The sequence below is a fragment of the Larimichthys crocea genome, chromosome XVIII, assembly GCF_000972845.2.
Source record: "Larimichthys crocea isolate SSNF chromosome XVIII, L_crocea_2.0, whole genome shotgun sequence".
Classification (NCBI taxonomy): Eukaryota; Metazoa; Chordata; class Actinopteri; family Sciaenidae; genus Larimichthys; species Larimichthys crocea.
The window spans coordinates 7,298,203-7,326,085 of record NC_040028.1 but is presented as its reverse complement, the minus strand read 5'-3'; the positions used below and the strand labels follow the sequence as shown (position 1 = coordinate 7,326,085).

General features: G+C 37.5%; 1 protein-coding gene across 1 annotated transcript in view; it reads right to left on the bottom strand.

Moving 5' to 3' along the window:
* Window positions 1-7,919: 7,919 nt before the first annotated feature.
* Window positions 7,920-27,883, bottom strand: part of lrp1bb (low density lipoprotein receptor-related protein 1Bb) — a 234,865-nt gene continuing 214,901 nt past the window's right edge. Inside the window, exons 80-92 of the mRNA XM_027291061.1 lie at window positions 27,153-27,269; window positions 26,662-26,835; window positions 24,852-24,977; window positions 23,820-23,984; window positions 19,234-19,395; window positions 18,500-18,674; window positions 18,053-18,157; window positions 15,230-15,343; window positions 13,157-13,233; window positions 12,234-12,324; window positions 11,753-11,903; window positions 9,849-9,923; window positions 7,920-8,788 (exon numbers count right to left, since the gene is read on the bottom strand). Of these exons, the coding sequence (XP_027146862.1) occupies window positions 8,648-8,788; window positions 9,849-9,923; window positions 11,753-11,903; window positions 12,234-12,324; window positions 13,157-13,233; window positions 15,230-15,343; window positions 18,053-18,157; window positions 18,500-18,674; window positions 19,234-19,395; window positions 23,820-23,984; window positions 24,852-24,977; window positions 26,662-26,835; window positions 27,153-27,269 (1,673 nt within the window). The 3' untranslated portion in view covers window positions 7,920-8,647. The remainder of the gene's footprint in view (window positions 8,789-9,848; window positions 9,924-11,752; window positions 11,904-12,233; window positions 12,325-13,156; window positions 13,234-15,229; window positions 15,344-18,052; window positions 18,158-18,499; window positions 18,675-19,233; window positions 19,396-23,819; window positions 23,985-24,851; window positions 24,978-26,661; window positions 26,836-27,152; window positions 27,270-27,883) is intronic.

The following is a 27,883-nucleotide window of genomic DNA, read 5'->3' as shown; positions in this document are numbered from 1 at the left end:
AGATGCGGGCTGCTGTTTATCATCAGCCAGGCGCTTTAAATTTGTTTCCCTACTTCAGACCACCTTACATGGTTTCAGATCAGGCCACAGAGAGGGAAAACAGCAATTTGTCATTGAGGAATGGAGAGATAAAAGCGAGCCCTGGGCTACTTTTGGAATGTTTTTTCCTGCTTGGGTGAATATGTTTGCAGAGAAGAGTGCACCACCCTGTTCATTTGGCACACACTATAGTCTATATCCATCATGCATAATGGTCCATGGAGGTGGTCAGTCTGTGGCTAATAGGTCAGATGTGTCTACTCTGTGTACAGTCACTCCAGCCATGCATATCTGGTGGTATCAGAACAAATAAGGTATACCGAGTCCAATGTTCCAGTCCACCTCTTTCATTTTCTACCCATAGACTATATTGCTGAGGTAGGGAACATTGTATGTGCTGCATACCCCCCTTTTCTCTCCTCACTCCCTCTCTAATTCAGTACATCTGAGAGGCAATCTACAGGGACAAAGGGAATAAATAGAGAGGTGGAGAGGTGGCTATTTTCAAATGCACAACACAGCTAATGGCTGCAGTTAACATCTTAGTGGGGTTAAGTTGGGAACATGAACTTTTCATATCTCTGTTGCCATAAATGAATTATATATATACACTAACATCTAACCAGATGATATACCACTGCACAGTAATCAAATAACTTTACATGATACTAAGCGCCTTGAAAACCTTTCAGTTGACCATGCAAGGTCCACTTACTCGCATGTTCTTGACCAGTGGCACATGACCTCTTTCTGTTGTGCAAATACTGACTGTTCTTCCATAAACAAAGGTGCATGTTTTAATTTGCATTTAATAATTTGTTTCAATTATAAACCGTTAGTTTAGTTTTGTCTAAAGGAAATCGAATGAGCCCTTACATGCAAAAAGTTTAGGGAATCATGATTTACAACATTATAATCTATATGATAACTGGCAGAGAGAATAAAGTTAAAAGTTAAACTCTAAAATTGTTAGCACCAATTTCACATTAAACGTTAATTACTGCAAAGATTCTACATAATGCTTTGGAAACCGTGCCAACTGAGATATTCTCAACATTCTTTTGGTGTCTACTCAGAAAACATTCTCTATATGCAAAAGGGGGGACATGGAAATCATTTTATAATATTCATATTATGATGATTCTATTTGTTTGTTTGTTTGTTTTCTTATTTCTTCAGTCATGGGGTTATAGGGTATATCAATGAGTCTGTGCTGACACTAGGTCTCTATTTGTGTTTTTGAAATATATGTCAATTTGTATTATTCATATTACCCGAGACACGCACATGCATACACCATACTGGATGTATAGCCTAAATGTGTTTTGCATTGCACATTCTCTGTATGTATCCTTTCAAATGAAATATAGATGTGTGTTATGATTGTTTCTGATGTGTCTTGGTAGAAAATCTGTTTTGTATTCTGTGTACTAGGACCTGTCAAGTGTGTTTCTGTGTTCATGGTTTACATACAGTACATGAAAGAATAGATGGCCATTGTAGTATTGAAACATAAATATTGAGTACTGTTTGCCAACTTCTTCCCTTTGTGTATATGCATCTGTCAGTCTGTAGAACCAGTACTGGAATGAAGTGTGACTGCTTTTAGGCAATATACTATTTTTCGTGTGTTGAGCCATGTTACTGAAGTGAATTTCTCATGTCCATTATAAGAGTGTGTTAGGATAGTGTTTCTTGTCTTATAATCTTGCTTTGTTTATTTTATGCCACTTTGTCTTTTGTTCCTTTTCTTTTGGTCTTTTAAAAGCATTTTGTAATCTGTTTTTAGAAACAGGCCCAATAGTCAATACAGGTGTCAAAGTGTTAGAATTAAGGGGATAAAATGTGCAGTACCCAATCAGCATGCGGTCTGTAGCGCTGCATGCTGCTGTGATCACAGACGGGGAGCAGAATTGTTGTGGAAACACAAAAGCTGCCAAAGAAAGAATGGACCCTCCCACAGATTTATTGGCCAAGTTTACTGAAAGTGCAGCTTTCACCATGGGGATTACAATTCAGCCCCATTTCCCCCCTTAATCCGGTCATTAGTCAGGATGTGTGAGGACACAGAACATCCTCCAATTCAGGCCGTCTCCGCTGCATGTAAATACAACAACTTGTTGACCAACATTTTCAGAACAATAGATCCACTCTTCAGTAAACAGTCTTTAGAACTGAGATAAATTGGAGAGGGCTGTAAAGCTTCAGAATGCATTTTACAGGGCTTTTTAGGACAGAGCAAAACTTATTCCAAAACGCTTACTAATAAAACTGATTCATGAACCATGCCGATGCTGTAATTTCTAAATTTTTTCTACAAGGTCAGCATATTTACCTTCCACCCTCAACCTCCTTATTGTGAGGGAACCTTCTGTTCTTCATTGTATTCTACCACATGTGGGTTACACAGGGTCAAGCTTATATCTCAAGGTCACAGTTTCTTAAGAGACTTCCTTCTTCTCCTTGAGAAACATAGCAGGTTTATGTTTGTGTTTAGGAAAGCAGGAGCCATTCTGACCAGTTCCAACCTTATACTGTAGAAACATAGAGCAGCTGCAGAACTATTCTGAGGGCATTCAGATGAGCCAGAGAGGACAGCTTGTTCAGAATTGAGGCAGCATCATGTCAGTGTATCGATATATTCTTCATTCTCCTTGGCCAAGTTTCAGTAAACATTTCAGCATAAGACATCTTGGACTCCTGTGCACTTTCTCGCCAATGCGTGAACGGACCATTAATGAATACAATTCTTTACAAAACTGATAAATATAACTATTGGTTCTTAGTGTCTACAGTCTATTTTAATATTTAGGCAACATTTATAGAAAACATTTGAGCTCTGCAAAAGTATCCATGGCACATGGCAGGCAGCTCCAAAAGAACAAGAACAACTTTACTGCCTTTTAGCCATGGCTATACAAATGTCTATGGTCCCAACTGAAATATCTCAGCAATTATTGGATGGATTTACATATAATTGGCATTCGTGCCCCTAAGAATTTGTGCTGGTGACTTTTGTTATCGCCATTTTTTTTTCATCGAATGCCATCATCACTTCCAAATATACATTTATCCAAATTTTGGACACACGCAAAACTAACAACATTCCCATTACTCTGAGCTGTACTTTGTACTTGGTTTAAAAATAAACCTGAGGTAAAATGAATTAATTATATGGATATATTGTTAATGCACCTGTTTTGCTTTTGAGGGAAATACTTAAGCAAGTATCTGACCAGTTTTATGTCTAAGATACATCAACCACTACATGGTGGCACTGGATCAAGTCTTCTTGCACCCATTGTCATTGTAGTGCCTATAATTGGTATGATCATTACTCAGAATGTGTTAATATTTGTATTTTATTATGTGTATATAAGAATGTGATGTAACATACAGTAAGTTATGGCATGTTAAAAGTGTAAGTCAGCTTCTAAATCAACAGAGCAAAAATCTGCAGTTTTAGTGATGATTTGCTGCTACTGCAGATAACACTAATACCAAACCAACAGCATCATTGGCTGGTAAATTAGCATCAGTGCTCTTTTATTCACCATAGAAATGCTAATGTACACTGCAGCACACAGTCAGCGAGTTGTAAACTAGTGTGCTACTGTAAGTAACTTTGTGTTAGGTACATGCTGCACAAAGCCAGAAACTATTAAATAAGTGCAATAAAGAAAAAAGTATGTAATTGCAAATGGTCTTTTTAGCTCAATTAAATCAAATTATACTACAGTACAATATCAAATGATTGACAATAGGAAATACCAAGATAGTTAACATAAACACAAGTTAACCTTTCACATTGCAATCCAATATCTGTGGTGGATTTGTAATCATATCTTAATATGATCTTGTCATAAATGTTTTGATCAGGACCTAGGGTTTTGACCTGAGGCAGCAAGAAAACTGGAGGTTAAAAGACAAAATGGGAAATCCGTAACAATGGATGAGCTACATAAAGTCAATATAACTAAATTTTTAGTTTTGTTCTCAAATTCAGTCTTCTCTAGTTTTGAGATGATGTATCTATATGGTCTCAGTCAGTAAGATATGTTTTTTTATTGGCCATAAGTTGTTTAACTCCCTTACAAATTATACAAGTAATAAAAAGAGTTATCACCACCTGTTCGTCATTGTCAAAGTGAGCGTCTAGATGTTATTATCTATGCTAACCTCCTTTCCATCACCCCATTCTTCCTCTCTCAGTTACTTTCACAGTCTCTTTCTGTCTTTCTTTCAGTCTCTCTCCCCCTCACCACACACAGAGAAATAAGCAGCTTGGTGCAGTCAGTAGCATGAGTATGCAGAGGCTGCTGTTTATAATGTGAATACGACTCCTGCTGTTATTGATTCTGTCCGAGAGATGAGCCCTCTGGGTTTTTCTGATGTTTATGCAGGAGAATGGTGATGCTTGCTAAGTGGAAAAGAGACAATAAATCAATAGGCAAGGTGAGGGGAGGGGAGTACCAGGCATCTCTAAGTTCTGGACTAGTTTTTAAATTTCAGTTTTTCTCTTCTTTTGATGCACTTTAGGGGTTGAGCAAGTGGGCCAGCAGTCCTTTCCTCACTTTTCCCAGTGCAGATGAGTTCTATCACTGCTGAGCTGGGAGCCTTCATTAGTTGTAGACTATTGTAGAGAGAGAGCTTGAATTGAATTTCAATGTACTATGCACATACTCTTACTCTACACAATAGTCTCAACATTTCCTCAGCAAGTCTTTTTACCAATGTGAAAAATGACCACTATAAAAAGCTGATGATAAAAGAACATCATTAGAATTTGTATATTTTTATTATTTATTATTAATTTTTTTTACAATATATGACTGGTGATTAACTTGAGCTGTAGCATTTTAAGATTTTTTTTCATTCTTAAGTATATGTGTAAATTCAACTCAAGACCAATGCACTAGCCTTTTCTGAGCTGAACAGGAGGTGACGTTAAGACAGTATTTGTAATGATGTCAATGAATGACAATGTTGGATCCTTATTTAAAACCATTGTTTTTTTCTTTGTTTTGTTTTTTTTTAGCTTTGTTCAATGAGTGCTCCAAATGGGATTCTCCAAATTATCAATCTTTTTTTTTTTCAAATCCCACATTATAATTAGCGAATCTCACCTGTTCATGAAAAAGTGTGTGCCTATTAGATTGGATCAGTTACATAATTAACACCCCGAAAACAAGATCAGCACTGTGCTGTACAACACCTGCTGTGAAAGACATGAACCAATGAGCGAATAGTTTGCCAGGAAGTTAGATGTTAAGAAATGTCTCTAAAAATCAGATGGAGGGGAGAATATTACATAGAAAGTGAGTTAACACATCTTGTGAAATCCCTGTTCCTGATCAGTCAAACTATAACCTAGGATCAGTGGGAATCATTGAGTTTCTGTCAATGGCCTGTAATTTGCATTAATTAAGGGTGTAATCTATTGACTATAATTAATCAAATCATTGTTTATGGTCCTCAAAGGTGAGATTGGTAATTATAATTATTAGTATCAATAACTCGGTGGTCATTTTGTGCTTAAGAAAGTATTATTTAGTGCACCTCGCCCTGATAGATTTTAAGTCATTTTTTGGGGGTTGGTAAAATACAGATTGCTTGAAAAGGCTTTCAGGTCAGTGTGCATGTTTAAAACATCTGAAACTTTATAGTTTTGTGCCGAACAATCAGATTTCTTATCCTATTACAACCATATGTTCATTATCATTTCACAGCATTCAAGTCTGTTCTCTCTGAGACTTGATTCTTCAGATTATTCTGTGACTAAATACTTTTAGGCAGCCAACTCAAATCTTGGATGTCGGAGCTTTGAAAAAGTACATGAAAGATTTAATCCGTTCAGCTGAATCACTTTCCAATGATGTCCTTAAGAACAAAACTGAATAAAAGTTCACTCATAGATGAAACATACTGTACAAATCACTGCCATGAATTGATTCAGAAAACTTGCACACGAGCACTGAAACATGTTAAGGTCATAGGTAGATAATGCCCTACCCATGCTGCTCCACAATTATAGACAGCTGTACCTTATTTCATACTTTGCAGACACTGATATATTTTAGTGTGATGCTGTCAAAGGGTGTTATTGTGATTACATCATTGATGTAAATAGGTGAAAGTTGCTGCAAGTTACTAAACTAAAAACCATGAATATTTCACATGGGCGACTCCTTTATAACGATTGTTTTTGAGTTTGTGTTATGGCAATCCATTATAGTTATCTCAACCCTGTTTCTGAGAAGCGTCATGTTTGTTTGGTATGCCAGATGGCTCTACAGCCTTATAGAGAGATTTCAGAGAAGACAGTTGGATGTGTGAATCATAGCTACAAACAGTAGTTATAGAGTTCATCCAAAACTGACCCACAGTTCAAAATGTTTAGCTTCTGCCCACCGTTCTACATTCAACAGACTTTTAAACTTGGTGAACAGATCTTTCTTTGAGAAATGCTCCATGGGTGTTTCAGCTTGTGTTTTTGATTAACACAGACATTAACCCTTGACTTTTCTTTTTATCAAAGAAGCAGATATTTTCCAATAGAGTAGTTCATCTTTTGTTGAAGTTAGCCAAGAGCAGAAGGAGAGTGTTAGTGTTTACACTGGTACAACAAGATAAGATTTTGGACCACCATGAAGAGGAGGTTTGCTGAAATAGGCACCAGAACCAGAACTCAGCAAATGGTCAATGTAACTAGAAAAAGTGACTGAAGTTACAACACAGCTTTGCACAACAGTGCAGCACGTCCACTTCCTCTTAGCAAACCAACTTATATTGTATTATATAAGAGAAACAAGTCCAATTGCATTTACATAGATTCCTCAGCACTTTTATTGAGCTACAAGGAAACCATATGATTGCACCCTTTCTTTCAGTGTCTATAGATGACGTTGCAGTTAACTATATAGACAAAAGCCTCTAATGTCTTAACTATATGGACAAAATATCTATTCATCAATCTAAAAACTACATTATTGTTTGTGATTGGTAGAAAATGGGCAAATCCATAAAATATTAATATTACATAAGGTTTGGATGTGGCGTCCTTATTACTACAAATGAAAGACAATTAGGAAAGCTGAAAAATAAGGGATCCATTTGTACAATCATCAAAATGCAGTGTGCTGGGTGTGCTGGCAGATCCAGCCGATTACACGGACATAAGGAGAGAGGGCAGTAGTGACGCTGCCTCCTCTGGTTGCCATGGTGAAGGAGGAGGTGAAGTGTGTGAAGAAACAGCCATTATAGGTAAAGTAAAAGAAGAGTGAATTATCATTCAGCGGGTGGTACTGATGCTGTGTCCCAACCAACAGGTAATGAATGGGGTTGGCCTTCATGCACATGTAGGGAGGGCAATGATCTCCTATCAACCACCTTCCTCTGTGCAGCAGGCAAAAGACCTCATGCTGTTGATTGACTTGTCAGGTCAGTGCCCACGTGACCCACAGAAATATAACAACTGTGCCAGTTTGATCGCTGGTTGGCTGCACTGCTTCAAAGAAAAAGAAAAGGACACAAAGTGGAAATAAGCCCCCTTTATTCAATATCGATTTACATTTTATATAAAAATTACTTACATTTAATACATTTCTTCAAAATACAAGCAGCCAAACAACATACAAATCAAATACAAAATTATAAAATTTCTTATATTTATCATCTTCCTTTTCTGAAGTAACAGATGTGTTTTATAATAACTCTCAATAACCTTTTTGTAGCTGTGGTAAATCTCTTTCTTGTCTACTTCTTTAATCCATCTGTTGACATATGAGACCTAGAAAAATATGGTATTCAGTATCTGTCTTTTCAGTGTACAGTACAGGATTCTGGGAATCTGATCGGAGAACATTCAAGGTGGGCTTCAATCTCTTTCACCAAAAGATAAGTTCATGTGGTTTATAACTGTCGAAATAGGGTTGATGTAGCTTGACATCCGCGGAAACGGAAAAGACAGAAGACCTATGGCATTACATACTGTGTGAGAAAAAGATCATGTTGATATTATGGCCTTCACTGGAAATCCAGTTAGTAGATCCGTCAGGTAACAAAGAGAAAAAAGAAAGACAAAACCTCAAAAATATCAAGCTTTGCTGCTCAGTTGCAAAGCTTTGTGGTCCATACGTCATATGGCATGTAAAAAAAGACAAAAGCCTTAGAAACAACCCACTAAACTCCTGTCTACGTTCAGAAAAATTGAGCCAACCTGCCGTCATTACCTTCATAAAATGACACAGTGTCCGTATTTCACTCAAACTAGAAACAGATATGGGTACAAATTTTAGCACTGCATTTTAAGGTTTAAACTGTGCACACGTGTGGCTTATGGTGTTAATAAAGTTTTTGCAAATCAGCAGCTTTACTTCAGTGTCATACAGTATACAGTGTAGCGCTGTATAACTTATGTTTGACAAACATTAGAAAGCAAACAGTAAATGGAAAATAAAACTCTTCAGCACACCAACAAGGACATTATGCTGATGCTAAACCGGTAAAACCTAAGAGCCTCATAGGAAATAGAAAAAATCTTGTTTCCTCCTTCATATTATACATTGTACACTGTGGTAAAAAAAGAAGTACAAAGTGTAAAGTTAGGCTATGCGGCGGTTTCATGAATTGTCCCCTCTAGTTTCTTTGGGAGTAGCTCTCTCCTCTCATCAATACTGATGACTGGCTTCCGGCAGTTTTGCCCATCGATATATATCCTTGCATACACTGGGTTGGAGTAGTTCATGGGCTGCAGAACAAGGGAGACGATGGAAAGACAATTAGAAATTATTTCAGAACAGCGGGAGTCTTAAAGCTGCAGTCATAGGCTTTCGGCCACTTGGGGGCAGTGAAACAAACGTCTGACAGAGCATCTCATAAAGTTGTTGTGGCAAACATGTTAGCAAACAGTTGCCTATTTTAATCAGATCCAGCTGATACAGAACACCACTACCACCTGGAGTTGTGTTTCGTACACCTGATGAAGTCCAGTTTCACTTTTCTCTTAGCTCTGTTTTGGTTTTTACCAACTCCTGAGACCCTGTTGCTAACTCTGTCTACTCTTTGGTATTGGGCAGGTACAGTACAGTCTGTCAGAGTTTGTTGGATGAACACAACACGCGTCTGGAGACGGGTTTATGGTCAGTTTGCAGAAAACCAAAACAATAAACTTAAAGAGACTGAAACACTCCATAGAGCTGAGGGGGGCTGTAGAGTATAATTCTCTGTGGGCTCATTGTAGAAACCGGAGGTTGCTGTTTCACATTACACCCGGTCGAATATGAAAAAATGTTAATTAGTGCATCTTTTAGTGATATCCACTGTGATTATCAAGGTTTGACAAAGTGAGTAAAACATCAGAGTTTAACTCTATCTGAAGCAGTACAAAGAAACACATATAAGGAAAAGACAAGACTCATGCATATTGTATAAGTGGGTTGTTACTCAGCATGCAATAGTACAGTACAAAAAAAAACAAAAAAGTACAGCACAGCAACATGCAGGGTGCCAATTTAAATATAAAGCCATGCAAGCACAGTTTTCTGTCTACATTCTCAAGGATAGTAGCGGCTTTAGCAGCTTTTTTATTATATTATTTGTCACTCACAAAATGACGAAGGAAACAGCTACAGATGACTGTGAATGTCACCTTGATCCACTTTGGCCTGATTTACATTTAGTACAGGTAATCATATCAACTGGTTAACTGCACAGTGCACACAGTTAAGTGTTTTTTTTTGTTTGTTTGTTTGTTTGTTTTCTTTTTTTTTTGTTGAAGGCAAACATGAAGTGACGTTTGAAAAATTTACCTGTCCAGGGATTACCTCCTTGGGCACAGAATTTATGCTTAAGGTGCGAGGGTCACTGGACTGTACACACCAGCCCTGCAAAACAACAAGCACCACCTCTGTTCACAGTGCACTACACCAAACAGTTTGATGCATATAATAATGCATCGTTATCTACTGGTTATCTATGTACAAACTTTATAATCAGTGGGCTATATAACTTATGTTTACCTCAAAGTAAAGAACTGTAGGGAACAAGAAAGTGTTTTGCAATACAGAAGTTAGTTTAGATTCAAGTCAGCGTGCCTCTGTTGAATATACAGCCAGATTGGACTGACAATAGCAGATGTCAGAGTTGTCAGGGCAAGAAGTGACAGCATTAGGCTTGAAGCTCTAGCAGGTGAGCTAGATAACAACATCGGTGAAGGTGAATGACTCATTTGATATGCTGAATGTTAGTGTGTTGTCGAAGGCCATGAGCAGAATAAATCCCCAGCTAAAAGGAAGAATACTTTTGGTTCATTGTAACTTTGCATTCCTGCACAGCTTTTGTAAAATCTCTACAAAACCTCATTCATCCAATCCTTTTGATTTATCTCAATGCTAGATGCCATAACTGGAACAGAGACAAAGAACACAACAGTTATTTTAATGAAGCATCACTATATTCATGCCTAGAGTGGTGCAGCAGTGATGCTCCTGCGACAAGTTTCATGAATGGTAAATGGACTGTACTTATATATCGCCTTTCTTCTGACCTCTCAAAGCGCTTTGCACTACATATCTTAATTCACCCATATACACACATTCATACACTGATGGCAACCTCTCATCAGTTTTAAGAGCTCTCTCACATTCACACACTGATGGCACAGCCTTCGGGAGCAATTTGGGGTTCAGTATCTTGCCCAAGGACACTTCGACATGCAGACTGGAGAGGATTGAACTGGGGATCGAACCACTGATCTTCTGATTAGTGGACGACCTGCTCTGCCTCCGACATTTGGAGTCCACAGCCGCCCTGATTAGCAGGTTTTAGAGCAGGGGAAATCAAGGCCTGTTTCAAGTGCTACACTTTTGATATATAAGTTAAATACAGCTTCCTAGAAATGTTACATACAGTACTTAAAATGTCCAATGCTGCTAAGCTAATTAAATTAATTAAATTCACATTTCTGGAAATAGTGGAAATCTCATTACAATGAGTTCTGTCAGATTCACAAACTAACTACATTTTTATTTCACAGACATTACAGTAAAAAGAATTTAACTTCCCCCTGAGCTCCCACTGGATAAATGACATTATTTGTCTCTTAGGTCTATTCATTGGTTAACTGATTATAATGTACAGCAGGGTATTGCTGACACACTGTCTGTTAGAAAAAAGGGAAATAGTTCAGTTTCTTGTTATTGTATGAAAAGTCTCTCGTTCCACTATTTTTCATATTGATATATTTTCTTGTTACTGCTAGATACCGTACCTAATAATTGTTTTCAGTTTATTATTAAACTCTACCATTGTTACAGGAAAGTATCCAGTTAAAACAATACACACAACATTGGTACGTTGATACAACAAAAAACATTCACCCAAAGCCTAGATCAATCAAAATATAACAAGATTGACTTACACATATAGAAAGGTGTTATTGTTTTGCAGCAGTGAGCTGGTTTTGTATTGTTTTCTGCACCTATGTGTTAATATAGTATATGTGGATTTGATGTCAGAGTAGACGGTTTTAACTTTTCTAGTTAAAATAAGAAACTGAGCCTATATTTTAGACATCATGGTGGTGTAATGTTTGCATAAAACAAACACAGAACTAAGCCAACACCATTCAATTAGATATACAGACAGAAGCACAGCTTTAGCTTTCTGTTGCCACTTTGATTTGTTGTTGTAACACTGAGTTCGATAAGCCAACCTTGTGAGGGTCCAGCGTGAAGTTGGGTCGTAGCAGGCTTCCTGCATCAGCATGGTTGTCATGGTCCACTTCATACATGTTGTATGACGGGTTCCCAATCTCCACGTTTATCCCTCCGTTTGTCATGGGCTGCCTCTGGACACGTTTTCCCCTGAGGTGTGTGGAGCCAGGCATCATTAACATAATAAGAAACATGCAGGTCAACATGCTGCACAGCTTCGCACGGTACCACACAACAAATCACATAATACTACTTTTGGCACATTTGGAGTACATAACTTTGTTGGGTAGGACTAAAAAGCTGAATTATAATCAGGGGCTTAGTGCAGACGATAGATGTTCTGCTGAAGAATCTGAAGCAAACAAACTATTTATTTATCAAGCTGTCCATTCGTCTACAAAGCTGTGTAGTGACAGACTTATCATCTGTTGGTGCTTAGAAGCCTCATTATTATTTATATTTTATTATTTATTTACTTACCTTTGCCTCCGTCTGCAGATGTAAACACCTGCTACCACCATCACAATCAAGATTACCAGCAGGACCAGAGGCACAATGATAGCTATGCTTCCTGGGAGACAGACATAGGAGAGATGGTAAGGAGAAATGAATAACTGTAAGCAGCTGAGATGGGTTCAGATAGTGACACATTGTGTGTAGCTATGCCTGACTATGGCCTCACAAAAGACCACCTTTAAAGCAACATATTTCCTTTATGGCTGCACACTTCACTCCGTTTACAGTACATTAACAGTTGTCCAGTACATATGGACTATACAATAATATTTTTATAGATGCATCAATTCTATAAATATGTGCATTCCCTTTACACATATGATAGGAATAGGAGGACAAGAAGAAGTCACAAAGGTAACATGATATGAGCACAAAATTATAATTCTATCTTTTTGGTAATACAAGACCAGATAGTGCATTATGGAGCCATTCAATATAATTCACTATGAATCCCTGAATCTGATAACACACTATAGTGGTGGTTTCCAAGAAACTGATTTAAAGGACTTACTTTAAATTTCCTTAAATCAATTTGACAACAGAACAGTCGAATTACTGAACCCTGATGGCCCCGGCAACAGCAGCTCCTCTAATTCAAATGAGTTAAAAACTGCTGAGTGTAGGTTTTTCTGTTCAAATACTGCAAACTGGCTAGGTTGGATGGAGGTCAGTAAGTATGTGTCAATCTGTCAGTCAGGAAAGTACAGTCATTGTTGCATTTGGTGAAGTAAGTAGAAACTTGCCTATACAAATGTGTGGGTGTTTAAAAAACAGTAATCATTTATACGAAATGGAATGGGGGCACTGTAGAAATGATACATTATACATTGATTCATCCAGGAAATTGTAAGGCTTTATAATAACACTCCATGATTCTCAATACTTACCTCCACTGGTATTGTCTGATCTGCTACTTTTAGGGGCGGGTCTCTCACACTGTGTTCCTGCCCAATTGGCTGAACATCTGAAGGAGGTCAAAAGAGAGTAAAAATAAACCACCATTGGAATACTTTTTTCTAACAAAGACTGCTGAGAAAACACCTTTACAAAATGAACTACATTATGATGTGACCGTGGCTTACATATACTGTACAACACGTTATGATTCAGTCTTGCTATGAAGTGCTTTGATCCAACACAAACAAAACACCACCTGGAGAGAGAGCACTATGTATATACATGTAGTGGTCCATAAACAGTGTGTGTGAATTTGCATGTTGAATATTCAGTGAAGAAAGAAATCAAAGGATGACAGCGGGACAACAAGTCGTCATCTCATTTGTGTTCCAATGGGATCCGATGGGCGTGATGTATGACCCTTGTTAGAGGAGGTGATATCTAATTTCACACGACTGACGCAGATGGGTCTGTAAAGCATGACTGATCTGGTGGGTGCGACTAGATAATGACAGAATGAAATTACTCTAAATTACATGCACTCTAAGAATCGGAACATCAGGCTATCAAAAATAAGAATGCAGCCCCATACATACTGGAAATGAATCACGCCCTCATAGAACGAAATGTCACAGAGACATGAATTTTAATGGGAAATTGGGGACAACAGGGAGTTTGATCTCCTTTGGGAGGCATAAACCATGAAAAGACTAATTCCTTAAGGAATGAAGAATTTCTCTTAACCTCTGTTGAAGACACTGAATATAAACACCAATTATTGATGAGATGTAAAGCCTAGTAAGTTATATGCATATGTGAGGACTGGTCAGTAACGTACATATTCAACTTGCCATCATGCACGGGTTGCAAATGCACAGACTGATGCCCACATCACAGAGACAGTGTCACGTTTTAGTTTCCCCACAGTTCCTGTGTGCTGGGTGACGGCTGCATGAGATGGGTGGATGGGTGGCAGTGAGGGGCAGCAAAGGTAGAGTCATGCAGCAACTGATAATGTAATAAGTGCCATCAGCTAATACCTGGTCAAAATATAAAGAGTAAAAAATAGAAATGTAATAATTTTCTGTGCCTAACTGCTGTTACAGCTACCACTAATAATGAAACTGAATGACTGATTTAAATTAAATAGTTGCTTATTTGTCTTTTTGTAGCTGTTGTTGAAAGATTGATACTGCTCTAATGCCTGTAAGCAAACAAGAAGAAACAGCTAGCCCGACTCTGCCCAAAATGAACAAAATCTGCTTACCAATACCTCTAAAGCTCATTTATTAACATGTTATATCTTGTCTGTTTAATCTGTATGAACAATAGTGTAAAAATAACACATTGCACGGGGTTATGTGCTGAACTATTTCTTGGCCGTGGAGCGTTGTCATCACTATGAAGCCAGGCAACCAGCGGCGGTGCCAGGAAGTCTGGATTTTGTTTTCATTCTGGACAGAGCCAGGCTAGCTGTTTTCCCCCTCTCTTCACTTTTTATGCTAACAGGTTTTTGCATATTTAGAAATGTTGCTGGCGTCAATTTTTCCATCTAACTCTCAGCATGAAAGCAGTCAGAATGTTTCTAAAATATTGACCTATTGAATATGTTGGCATTATCTAATAATAATAATAATAATATAAATGTAATAAAAACCCAATTGACTAAACAGCAGTTAGTGAAGTGATTTCAAAACAATGAATATTTTTGTTTGAAGTCACTATTGTTACAACAGATAAAATGAGTGTGAGAACACATTTTCCCTCGATGATAGAAGAGTGTGAAAAAGCTCTACAGGCAACACCGTGTTTGACAACACCTTTACAAGCTAGCTAATTGCAATTAGTTAGCTATCATTACCTTCAAGTTTGCTATTACTATTGAATAAGTCATTACTTTATCCAGCACTTAATGCATGATAAGCTGCTACAAGGTGTCACTGTGACAAACAGCCCATATACTGGACTGAGGCTGAAATGGAGCCAGATGGAGTTGGGGTGGGGGTGTATACAAAGGGGGTGAGTGGGCTCTGAATACAGCTGGAGAGGTGAGAAGGACCTACTTGCAGCGTGGTTTGTTAAGAGCTGTTAATGTGCACATCCCCTCATTCTGACAGAAGTAATCGCAGGGGTTGGCCAGCTCATCACAACGTTGGTTCTTGAACCCTGACGTGCAGCTGCAAAACATTGTGTTGGGAGTGATAAAAGGGCCCAGAGAATGTATATTGTTGAACTGCTGGCTGCTTGATGAATGGAGACTGACACACTAATCCCTTTCAGCAGCTTCAGCCATAAGATGAAGTAAGTCAATGTTGTGTCTGCATTGAGCAAATTAGCAAAACAAATAATATGAACACAAATCAATTTCACTGCTCACCAAGTGAAGGGAATATCTGCAAGAGAAGAGTCTGTTACAGTGGTCTCACCACTGAGATGTGTATATCCTTGACAAATAAATTAGGTGATCGTAATAAAACAGCACAAAACAAGTTACATGTTATTGTCACTGAATTCTAAACAAGCCCAAAATATTAAAACGAACAATATGTCATAATAATACATGTACATTGTAGAAGATACTGTATTACTGTTATACATCCTACCACAAACAGAAAAACACAACTGTAATACTGCAACGTCAACCGTTGGTCATTCCATTCAAATTCCAGAAACAAGCAATCAAAAATATAAATGATGTGTTCATATAGAGAGCCAAAGTGGAAACGTTACTTCCGTGTTTTGCTCCAGAAGTAAAAATAGCTAATTCCAAATGCCAGTGATATTTGTACATCATGTCTAATTAAGTCGTATCTGTAATAACAGCGGGACAGATAGGGCTGAACAATATCAAAGTTTCCAGCCTGAATATTGGTGAGTTTTATGGATATACACCAAGACAAACTCCTTGCGTGAAAACCTACTTGGCAATAAACCTGATTCTGATTCTGATGGAAGAAACTATGATACGATGATGTAAGTCTATGCTGCTGTGCTTGTAATTTTTTAGGTGAGCAGTACTAACATCAGCGGTATAATGGATGTCAATTTGTTTGGAATATGGTAGCTAAACTCGAGGAATAGGTTTCAGCTTTTTTTATATATATATATATAAATAATATATAATTTGTAAGAAATAACTATTAGAGAAATGTTGAATGACTAACAGGAACTAATGGAACAGATGACAACCCGGACATGCTGTCATGACTTTGACTCTCTATGATTGTAATTGTTATTTGAAATTAAACTATTGTTGAAAATGTCAAGTTGGATATGTGTGACTTGTCAAGTCGATTCACCCCCGTGGAAACCTGTGGTATGAGTGTAAAAAAAGGGTTACTTGTTTAAAAGTGAAAAATGTGAAAGAGGACATTTTTAGACCCATGGAGAAAATAATCCAGGCAAAATCACATGCACCTAAATAACATAACTAAACAAAATCTAACTTTCACTTTAAAACCATATTATACCATTTCATTTGAGAAAATAATGGGATGTGTTCGAATTGAAGACCATTGCATACTGTTTGCCAACCCTGCAAATACATCCTTTAAAAGTCTGCCATCATAGTTAATCTGGAAAAAATGTTATTTGGGAATAAACTGATAAAAAAAATGTCAACGTGACACAAACATTGTGACAAATCAAGAAGGACATTTCTCTTGCCAATGTATAGTCCAATGACAGTTTCTGTTTTGTTTTGAAACGCAGGTTTACTGATCTAACCTGTCAACACTATTACTGAAGTAACAGAGGTTTTCTGCATTGTAAAATAAAAAATAAATACTGCATAGTTTAAATACTATTCAACAAGAATATTTAAATAATTCTCAATGAATGACAGTGAGGGCTTGCGTGTTTATCATAGCTGTCTAGTGCTGATGCATTTTAAAAAGCTCTTTTTAGTGTTTAATGCAAGAATTATCATTACAATTGAAGCAGCTCTGCTCTGCAAGGGTTTCGCTTTGGGAAGTCTTGATGAAATATACATTAACTCTGAATATTAAGGTCAAACATTATGATTTCTTGACACAGACATATCCATCATCTCACATAATCTCTGTTCTTTGCAGCAAATAATAAACCACATTATCAGGATCTGTTAACCTCATCGAATAAGATGGGATCATTTGCATAGAAATTGATTCTATCCCCCGGAATCTGTGAGTGATGACCACAAATTTCAATTTAACTATAGTGGACAATGTGCAGTAAAAAAAAGAGTTGGCTTTTAAAACGGATTTCCAATTTCTTCCTTAGAGATAACATAGCACTGCATGTGATTACAGCTGAGGTGGTATTAATCTATGGGTGGGGCTTTGAGTAGTCTTTCACAATCATTTCCTCGTGTCTGCCAGTCAAGCTTTCATGTTTCTAGTTTCTAGTGTTGAATTTCATGGCATGTTCTACCACTGACACACACCTCAGCTTCATTTTTAGAGGGCAAACTTCTAAAACCTACTGCTGAAACGTGTCAGAGAGGCCTGATATCAGTTCTTAACTGCACAGGAACAGTGTGATATGTTCAGAATGGCAAGCTTTGAAGGGGGTTTGAAACCAGTTTTTATCTGCCTAAAAACCTTAAGCCACAGTTTGGTGTCACACAGCATAAGACGGTGCACTGGCACCCAGCCCCATGCTGTGCAATGGCCTCCACACAGTGACATCAAACCCTCCTTCAACTTAAGGATTTTTTTTTTTTCAGAGGAAGACATCTATCTTGTACTGTTCTCCAAGCAGGAAAATGGTTCCCCTTGGTGATCTAAAGCCAGGTTTCCATGGGCATGGAGCCCAGCATTTGAATGGTAACAGTCAAGAGTGTGAATAATAGTGGAGAACATTCACTTTTTTTCCCACTTTCCTTCACCCATTAAGCAGTGACTTACTGACAGAAAGGCAGGTTGGTGTCGGGGTCCAGGTGACAGGTGCCTCCATTGTAGCAATATCCGTCACACAGCTGACAGCTCGGTGCTATTCTGCCATTTGTGCAACTGGAGGGTGAAGAAATAATGGATGCTAGCGACAAGCATAAAACTATACTTTTACAAGAAGCAAAAATGACTCAGTGGTGGTTTTGTCAAACATATGCATAATACATATCGAGAAGGCAAGCTCACTTGGCTTCTAATTCAACGACAAATCTAAATTGCTGTAGCGTATATGGTCCAATACATTTTTCAGATTTAATCAAATCAATTCATTTAGCGAGCAGCCTGCAGATGCATCAGCTGAGAATACACTGTAGAGCTAAGGCTGTCCCATAAATGAGAAGTATTAGTATTATAGGAAACGTGATGAGGGACAAGAATAGTGAGCAGATACCAAGCACTCACTTGCAAACCACATCTCCAGTCTCCTCATTAATGAGGCAGGGAGCTCCGTGGCACCGAAGACACTTGTCCACCTCGCACTTGTTTCCCTCAAACCTGGCAGGACACACACACTCCACATATCCACTACTGGATAGCGTGCAGGCCTTGGAGTTCACACAGTAGTGATGACAGATGTCTGTTCAGTGTTCAGAAAGATAAAGAGAGAAAGGGGAGTGTGTACTGATAAACTAGTAGCACAGTTTAAGCTGGTTCGATTTGAAATATACAGGACTTTAATGGGAGTTAATTAGCCACATCAAATGACATCTTAGCCACAGATGAAAACATATCATCCCTTGGGCAAGCAATGGTAGGAAAATACTAATGATGTGCAGTTGAAATTGTTTTCCCACAAACAATTCTAAAAAAACAATGGAAAGGGAAATACATTATCACTTCAGAACAGAAACACCCAAAGGATGTTTGATTGTAGTACTTTGATTTTAGTTTATCTGCAAATAGAGGCAAAAGTGGTGTTTGTGGAAGGAAAACACTTTAGGGGGTTGTTTTTTTCCACACTCAAAATGCTTCATTCTATAGATTTTAGGCAGCATAACTGAATTCAAATCAATGTTTTGTTGTTATTGTTCTTGCAGCTAGAATAGAAATGCTAATGTCAATCATATGAAGGCCAAGCACATGATAATAATCACTTGTTGTATTTGCTGCCACCAAATAATTTGTGCAGGACTCACGGTAAAGACAACGGTCCCCAGTATATTCTGCCATACAGCGGCACACTGGCTGGTTCCCCTGAGTGACGTCACATGTTCCCCCATTTAAACAGTAGTTGTCACAAATCCTCCTTTCACAAAAAGGCCCTGAGAAACCAACAGGACAGCGGCATGTAGGCTTACCTGGAAAAAAAAGGGGAAGATTTAGACAGCATGAAAAGACCAAAGTTTTGATTTTGTGGCTCTCACTGACCTGCTTCTGTAAGTACAATGAACACACTTCCTGTTTGTATGACATATAAAAATGAAACTATATACCTGCAAGTAAATAAGTTAAACATACCTGTATAGCGCTTTACAAGGGCAATATGCAATATATAAGAAAGTAGTCATATGATTATGAATCACAATACACAATAAAAACACAGAAAATATATACATACAATGCAGACCTGGTGGATACAGATTACCCAAACAACTGTCTAAAATATTCTTTAGTTGCCCTTTAAAAGAATCCACAGAATCAGCAGACTGTAAGGGTGCAAGCAGAGCATTCCATAGTTCAGGTCCTACGGCCTCAAAAGCTCGATCATCATGGGTCTTAAGGTGAGTGCATGGGACAGGCAGCAAATTTAGTATATTTGACCTTCGAGAGCGAGCTAGTGAGTTAGGGTGAAGTAGTTAAGATACATATGCAGGGCCCTGACCATGCAATGCTCTGTGATTAAGTGTGAGAATTTTAAACTGGATCTTATCAGGGTGATGTGACCAAGTGAGGAGTTGTGCAGTAGCACTCCGGACTGACTATAGATGATCAATTTACTTTTTATCATTCTCCTCCATACAACATTTTTTATTTAACCGCAAGACAAGTCGGTATCTTCTCATCTCCATCTCCATCCTCCCATATATATATATATATATATAGTAATCTAACTTGTGTACTTTGAGACGTAGTTCTTCAAGTATACCTATTTTTCTATTTATCCATTTTTTAACCCCTACACTCATATAATATAACTAGTATCTAACTTGTAAAAAACAATATTTTATGATATCACCTTTTCTACAATCAGAAAGTGTAACTTTTTCTTTACTATAACTTTTAATTTCCATTTCTCACAGAAATCACAGATTATTAAATCACCGCTTATCCTCATCGGGGTCACGGTGGGGCTGGAGCCTATAGCAGCTGACTTTGGGTGAGACAAGTCGCAAGCTCATCATAGGGCACATAGAGACAAACAACCATTCACACTCATATTCATGTTTAGAATCACTAATTAACCTGTTAAGTGCATGTCTTTGGACAGGAAGAACATGCAAACTCCAGAGAGACCCCAGCCAAGGTATACGAGATATAAGTACAAATGCAAAACACAAGCTTGTCCCATGGACACGTATTTGTGCCATAAGCACTATAAAAAATGTACTACTATATAAGGTTTGTCCTGGGTACCACTGCACTGTTGGAATGGGATGAGTGGGATTTATTGTTAGTAAAAGTAACAAATAACAAAAATGTTTCAATCAAATCAGCTTTTCATATTCCCTTCTAAAACGGTGCATCATGATTTACTTACAGTTTCCTAATGAAGGGGCGGGGGCATCATGGTTGTTCAGAAAAGACAACAATTGTTGCTGCCCAGGTACAACTGCTTGCATAGTAAACAACAAAACTGCCATGGATACAGGTCTCGCTATGTAGGTCTCGCTACACTACTTGGTAATTTCACACTCCACAACTCTGTGGCTGGGATAATCTGGGATTGAAATGTCCAAGAGATCATTCTGCCTCCAGTCACGTCTCTGTTAATTCAATGGATGCTGAGGTTGTAAGCTTTCTGAACAGGCAGAGCCCACCCAACTCTGTGTTTTTACTGTTAAAGCTTAAAACCTCCCATGCCCCCTCAACTACCCAATGTGTGATGAACACTTCATTTTGATTGGTGCATAATTTCATATTTGGAGTAAGCACAGCACAAGCTGATCTTGGTTAACAATATTGATTTGTTATTACACTTAATTATTTGGGAAATATAGCATGTCTTTTTTGCAGTCTTATAGAGTACTGCAGGAATGAGTCCTAAAAAACAGGAATGAGCATTTTTGCACTTCCAGTTTTTCTTCCTCAAAGTCACTGTCATTTTTTAAAAGGTCTGAAAATTTCACATAAATTATATGCCAGTAAATACCCCACCTGTCAATTTTGAAGCAAAAAAGATTAGTGGCTAAATGGGACTCCAGAGATTAAGAATCAGCACATTGGACTTGGAGACTTTTCTCCAAACTAGAGGTTTATACTTGAGCTCTTACAAACCTGTCAAACTAAAATCCCATTTGTAGATATTAATTATGACTTTAATTAATTAAAGTTAAATTAAATTATACGTTGTATATTTAGTGGTATATTGACACTGAAGTCATGCAACCATGGCTTAGTTACTTCATAGCCTAACTTTAGCTTTTTTACTTCTGCCAGTTGCATGATGCTTTTAAAAAAGTGGTTGTTTGTGAACATTACCTTGCTGAACAAAATAAACTGAGTTTGCCACAGATCTTATTTTCTGCAATAATCTAAAATCTAAACAAAAAATCCTATTGGCTTTTTGTCTAAGGAAACAGATGCTAACTTTTGGTTTGGCCTATAAAAATATGTCATCCCTGCAGCACTCTAAGACTATCTGACAGTATGTTATGAGATCTTAAACAATAAAGTATAAGAGACATACAAGAAATACATATATAAAAGTAAAGTGCAAATAATTAAAAATATATTATTAAGAGAAAGAAAAGTGACAAAACTAAAAAGTGCATTTGTATCAATTTGGATCGACTGCATTGACAAATCTGGAGCAGCCAAGTCAACAGAGGCGTGATGGAAGCTTATCCTGGTCCAGATAATGTAATATATCACTGCCATGTCTTTCTGCACATGCTGGGGTTGCCAGGTTATTTTTCAAAAGGGCCAATGACATTCCCTTAGAATCTTTGTTTTAACTTCATCATAAATTTGCGGATGGTTACACTCCAACGTACATAAAGACAAAAACACATTTAATATTAAATATATATATATAAGATAATGTATTTTACCTATACTACATGACACAGTAAGTAATAGCTAGGAGACACATAGCTCTGAATAGTAAAACATATCTCATAAAAACACTGAAATCCCAGAGCAGTTATGATTGTCTATGGTTTAAGTAAGTGTTTTGTTGCCAAAAGTTCCATTAGAGTGTAGGTAAACCAGTCAATTAAACAGAAGAGCAGGAGTTCAGTGACACCTTGTGTTTTTATAGATCAGATTGGACATTTTCCAGCCTCTAATTGATTTTGAGGTTGGCTTCAGTCCCTTTTTTAATCACCAAAGCGGGACTTGAGGAAACCCGTTTGACTATATTTGTTCCCTTGCTCACTCACTTAGACTAATATTCAATATCAACCAAAATAATTGTCAAACGTGAATAAAACAAACAGCACTGTGTCCCAGCAGCATAGCAAATATCACACTATATATAACAAACATAAATCTCTTGGCTGTTGACGATACATAAGAATACAACTACTCATCAAATTCAGCATGCTGGACTTAGCTGGTGAACCAACAGGAGTGCTGCCTATTTATTCATTCATACATAACATAATGATTCTAAGGACTACATTTTGTTCATTAGGAAGCAGTAATTATCATGACTTCTTTTTATGTAGAGCTGTTTTTAAAAAAAATAATTTGAAGTAAAAGATGAAAACATTGATTAAACTTAAAAGAAAAATATCTGTTTGCCTTCTGTTGGGCAGACATGTTTCCCACAGGGCAAAGGAAAAATATATAGATTTTATTCTATGCTTTGAAAAAACTGGCAGAGAGTGACTGAGTGTGATAAATAAACATGTAATTAACACAATCACAAAAGCCCACATTTTTATTTTACTGTTCAGCGTTAACTGCAATGACCCAATCAAACCAAAACATACTGCTCTTTTTTTAAAATTGTATTTATTGGATGTCACTCAATAAATACATCTTTAATAAATCCAAACTGCTTGAATATATCTGTCATTATAGGGCAATTGCTCTTGTGATTGTTTTTTTTATTTTTATAAGAAATGGAAATGGAGATGTTGTGGATAATTGCTATGATGGGAAGATGATATATAGTCTTATAAATCAATGAAAGCATTTTTAATGGGGCTGTATATCCTTACTCAATTTCACTGCTGACATATCAGCATATTCATATAGATTCCAAAATAGTCGTTCCAGAAACCATGAAAGCATGAAAGAAGACTGAAAGCTTGATATTTAAGGCTTGTTCGTCAGGACCATCAGTGACAAAAACTGCTTATCTGACAGACGTACCGTGGAAATTTGAGCTGAGGTGAGAAGAGAAATAAAGTTTTAAGGAAGACAAATGCCATTATGCACTTGGTCAATGTTCAGGAGGAAATTGGGAAATCTGAATTGAGAATTTCTCTTTGTGGCAGTGACAGGTTTTGGTCCACCCAGAGCTGAATATATAGAACTCTATAGCAGGATCACAACGCATGAATGATCTTTGCATACATACAATACTGGATGTTTGGATTTGAAGCAGACTTACCCAAAGGTGAGCCCATGCAGGTGCCTCCATTTAGGCAGTAGTCTGTACAGTGGTTGACCTCACAGCGCTCCCCAGAAAAGTCAGGCCAGCAGTAGCACCTCCAGTCTCCTTTCTCATTGGCTAAGCAGCGACCTCCATTCTCGCAAGGGGGGCGACACAGTTCACCTTCACAAAAGCAAAGACCATATCACTTACTGTGGTACAGTGTGTAGAGGTCAATCAGTGCTATGCTGCTAATGTCAAGCAGTAACAGACTTAGAGGTGTAAACCTGCATTTTCAATGAGTTAAGCATAAACAAGAACTGCATGCAAGAGGCAGCTTTGTTTAAACTCAACACACACAGAATCTCCACAATACAGCGTGTTTTGGTCCCAGCCATGAACAACTACGGATGTCTGCTAAAATTTTATTTTGGTGTTACATTCTGACAAGTTTCCAATGCTGGCAGCAGAGTGTTCAGTGTACATAAAAATCTCTTCACCCTGAAAATTGTTTTTCTTGCTATCACACCACAAGCAAGGATTCTCACATATGCCACACTGCACCTACTAGTATAGCTAAATCTTACAACAACAAGCTGTTTGAAAAGGAATATATGCCACATTTTATGCGGATGTCCAGTCAGTGTTGATGGTAAATGTAGTCTATTGAAGCAATAAATTCTCTGTAACAGCTGCAAAGTTGGTGTCAAGGAAGAACTGCACACTATTTTAGCTTGGAGCTTGAAGGTAAGTATATAGCAATGGATGAAAAGAAATGGTCTGCAGGAATTCACTTGCTTTGCAACATTTTGGCAACTTTTTTTTTGCACTCAGAGGGAGTGGGAGAAGTAAACCAACATGCAATGCACCCTGGTATATGTGGACATTACTAGCATAGCGGAGAACTCAGCTTTCTCTGTCAATATAGCATACACTGATGTAATGTACTACTTCAATTTCATCACAGTGCCCATCAACACTGATTTTACATTCACGAAATGTGGCAAATTTCCCTTTAACTGTGTCATGAAGATGCAAGGGTTGGTCTACCTGAGATGATGGCATCAGTACAGGTGCCATTGACCAGTACCTTCCCCTCTGGACAGGTACATCTGGCACCCGTTGGGTTGAGTAGACACATAAAATCACAAGATATTCTCAGGCATGGATTTGATGCTGTGGAGAAAGTAAAAAAAAAACAAACAAAAAGAGCCAAAAACATAATCTGTCAGTCTGGCCTGAGATGAGAAAGACTCATTTGTTTGTGAAAAGACTGTTTGTTCTATATCAGAGTAAAACTATTTATTTCAAGAGCTTAAATTCTGTTTTGAAGGCTGTTATTTTCTTGAAGCCGAGAGAGGCACAAGGCTAAAGCATATGAATAACTTCACATCTGCAGATTGAATAATCAACGACTGTGGAACATGCAAACAATTTCCCATTGTTTTAATTGATTGGTGGCACTCTGAAGTGCTCTTCTGGCTGCCGCCTACAGTTCAAAATAAAATGAACATCTTATGAGAAAGTACTCTGAATTAATTAAAATTACAAATTTTGCACAGGCGGGTTGCATTATAGGTTTAATACTGCTAATCAGGATCTGTATGCTAGAGGTCTGGCAATCACTCATTTAAAATTAATGTTCTAACAGTGCTAAAGAGGGGAAACCAACTGGGTTCAAATTATAGGTGCATTAGACAGAGAAACTAAATTGTTTAAAAACTGCACTCGTAAAATGGATCTACAATTAGGATGTGAATTAGATAGATTAAGAGTTTTTAAGTCATTTTTTAAATGAAACTATGCAATATTGTTACAATATTGATACATACAGAATATACTAAACATCAGCACTCAGATTTCTCTTACAACACATAAAGACAAAACAACAGAACAAATATAATTGTTGTTAGGTTTTTGCTGAAGACATCAGGCCTTCATGTCAAACCTTTTCGCAGGCTGTGTACATCTTCTGCCCACAGACAACATACTACATGGCTGTCCTAATGAGTCTCTGGGGAATGGAAGAGCTGCCCTTTAAGTGAAAAACTGACCAAGACTGAGCTGTCTGATGCTCTGTAACCATTAACACCAGAGATGTAACAAATACCTGAATTCAGCCTACTATATGAGAAGTGAGGGGGACAGTTTTACTGTTTGACTGTGTCTGATCAATGTTTTTTATTTATGTCACACACCTGAAACTTGTCTCATAGATAATCTCTCTGTGATTATCCTATATTTGCATCCTATGTTGTATGTTGTTTGCATAACTTTAACAAGAATGCCCTTCAACATTCACACAGAAACACAAAGTGGAAGCTATTTAGTGAGTCAATCCTTTATCCTATATCTGTCCCAGCAACCATACACAGAAGTTATGTTGATAGATTGTCTACATTAAATTATGTACCATGACTTTCTTTGGCTACATGATGGTAAAATATCCTTTATAATCAGTTATGTATGTTTGTTGGTGCACCACTGCTGTATTTAATACTGTACATTACCTGTTGTTGGTCTCAAGGCAAGTCTAATGTGGTGAAATGTTGAATATTACATTTCATACATGTTTAATTTTCCTTATAAATACTGTGTGCATGTCTTAACATGTGTAAATAACCGTCATGGGCATTAGAAGAAACACATTTTAAATTGCTCTTAATTCAATCAACAAAAGTCATACCTAAAACTTTAACTATAACAGTAAAACAAAAACTATGAATACATATATAATGAGGTTGCATTTTGTAATATATTTTGTAATCTCTCTAGTTCCCTTCCTTTAACTTCTCAGAACAAAGTATATAAACATATCATGAATACTAAAATGAAAAGACAAATCATCAAGACAATTTACCATCTTGTTGTTTGTAACGGTGGGAGATCAAAACATTAGTGGGCTTCTCCATCCCCAAATTGAGAAATTCCACCGACTGTTTGCCGTACTTGTGAATCCGGAAGACCTCGTGTTTTAGTCCAGTTCCATAAATGTAGTCTTCAAATATATCAATTCTATATGGTTGGGAAATTCCTGTAAATCCAGCAGAGAAAAATAAACACATCAAGTAACCCTTTCAGAAGACATGCAGTCTTGGGATAATGAATGTCTGTCTCTATGCTGTGGCGGATAGAAGAAGCAGGAACGTGCAGTGTGGGCAGATTGATTGATGGTTTACCACACATTGTTTAAAAGCTTACCCTTTCTGAGATACACAAGAAGTATTATTGTCGTAAATTTGATATAAAAAATAAAAAAAACATGACAAAAAAAGTTGGGAAACTAAAGTGTAGCAGGAATAGTATGTGTTTAAAATTATAAATTATACTTTGGTTTCCAGTTGGCTTTACCATGTCTGTCACTGATTGTCACTAGAGGGTCCGAGCCATCCAATCTCATGCTCCCTATCTGTGAGAGCTCAGGATCTGCCCAGTATAATCGTTGGTTGAAATAATCAATGGCCAGCCCTGTGGGAGGATGAAGGAAAGTGATTTATTTACCTGACAAATTATACAGGGATCATCATGGAATCCTTCAATACCGGAGACTTTAAGGTTAGAATAGTTATACGTATGCGGCAGTTTAACAGGATAGAGACAAGGTTTCTTTTTTTTTCTATCTCCTTCCGGCTGTTTGCATTCAACATTCGTTTTGCTTGTGTCAAAATAACGTAGTGGATCTGCCATCGTGTTGTGCACTGCAACTTTGATGGCAGTGTGTAGGTGTGCTTACATTACATTTTCAAACCGGTGACTCACTTTTACTTTCTCGCAAAAGTCTGACTGGATAATTGAGCACCTGGCTAAGGTGTTTAAATAGGTTTGTGTTTTTCCGTAGATGATGAATTCCTCTTTCTGTAACCAAGACAGAGAGTGGGTCCATTGAATTAAAGGAGGCCAAAGCAGCTCTTCAAAACTAGATCAGCACTAAGTGTCTCCCTATAGACAAATTCAAAGTGTCTGTGAGATATGCCTTACTTATAAATTTTCTTGGCGCTGTCCGCTATATCTTTAGCTAGATTATCATAGAATAGATTAATGCTATATACATACATATATATATATAAATATATATCCACCAT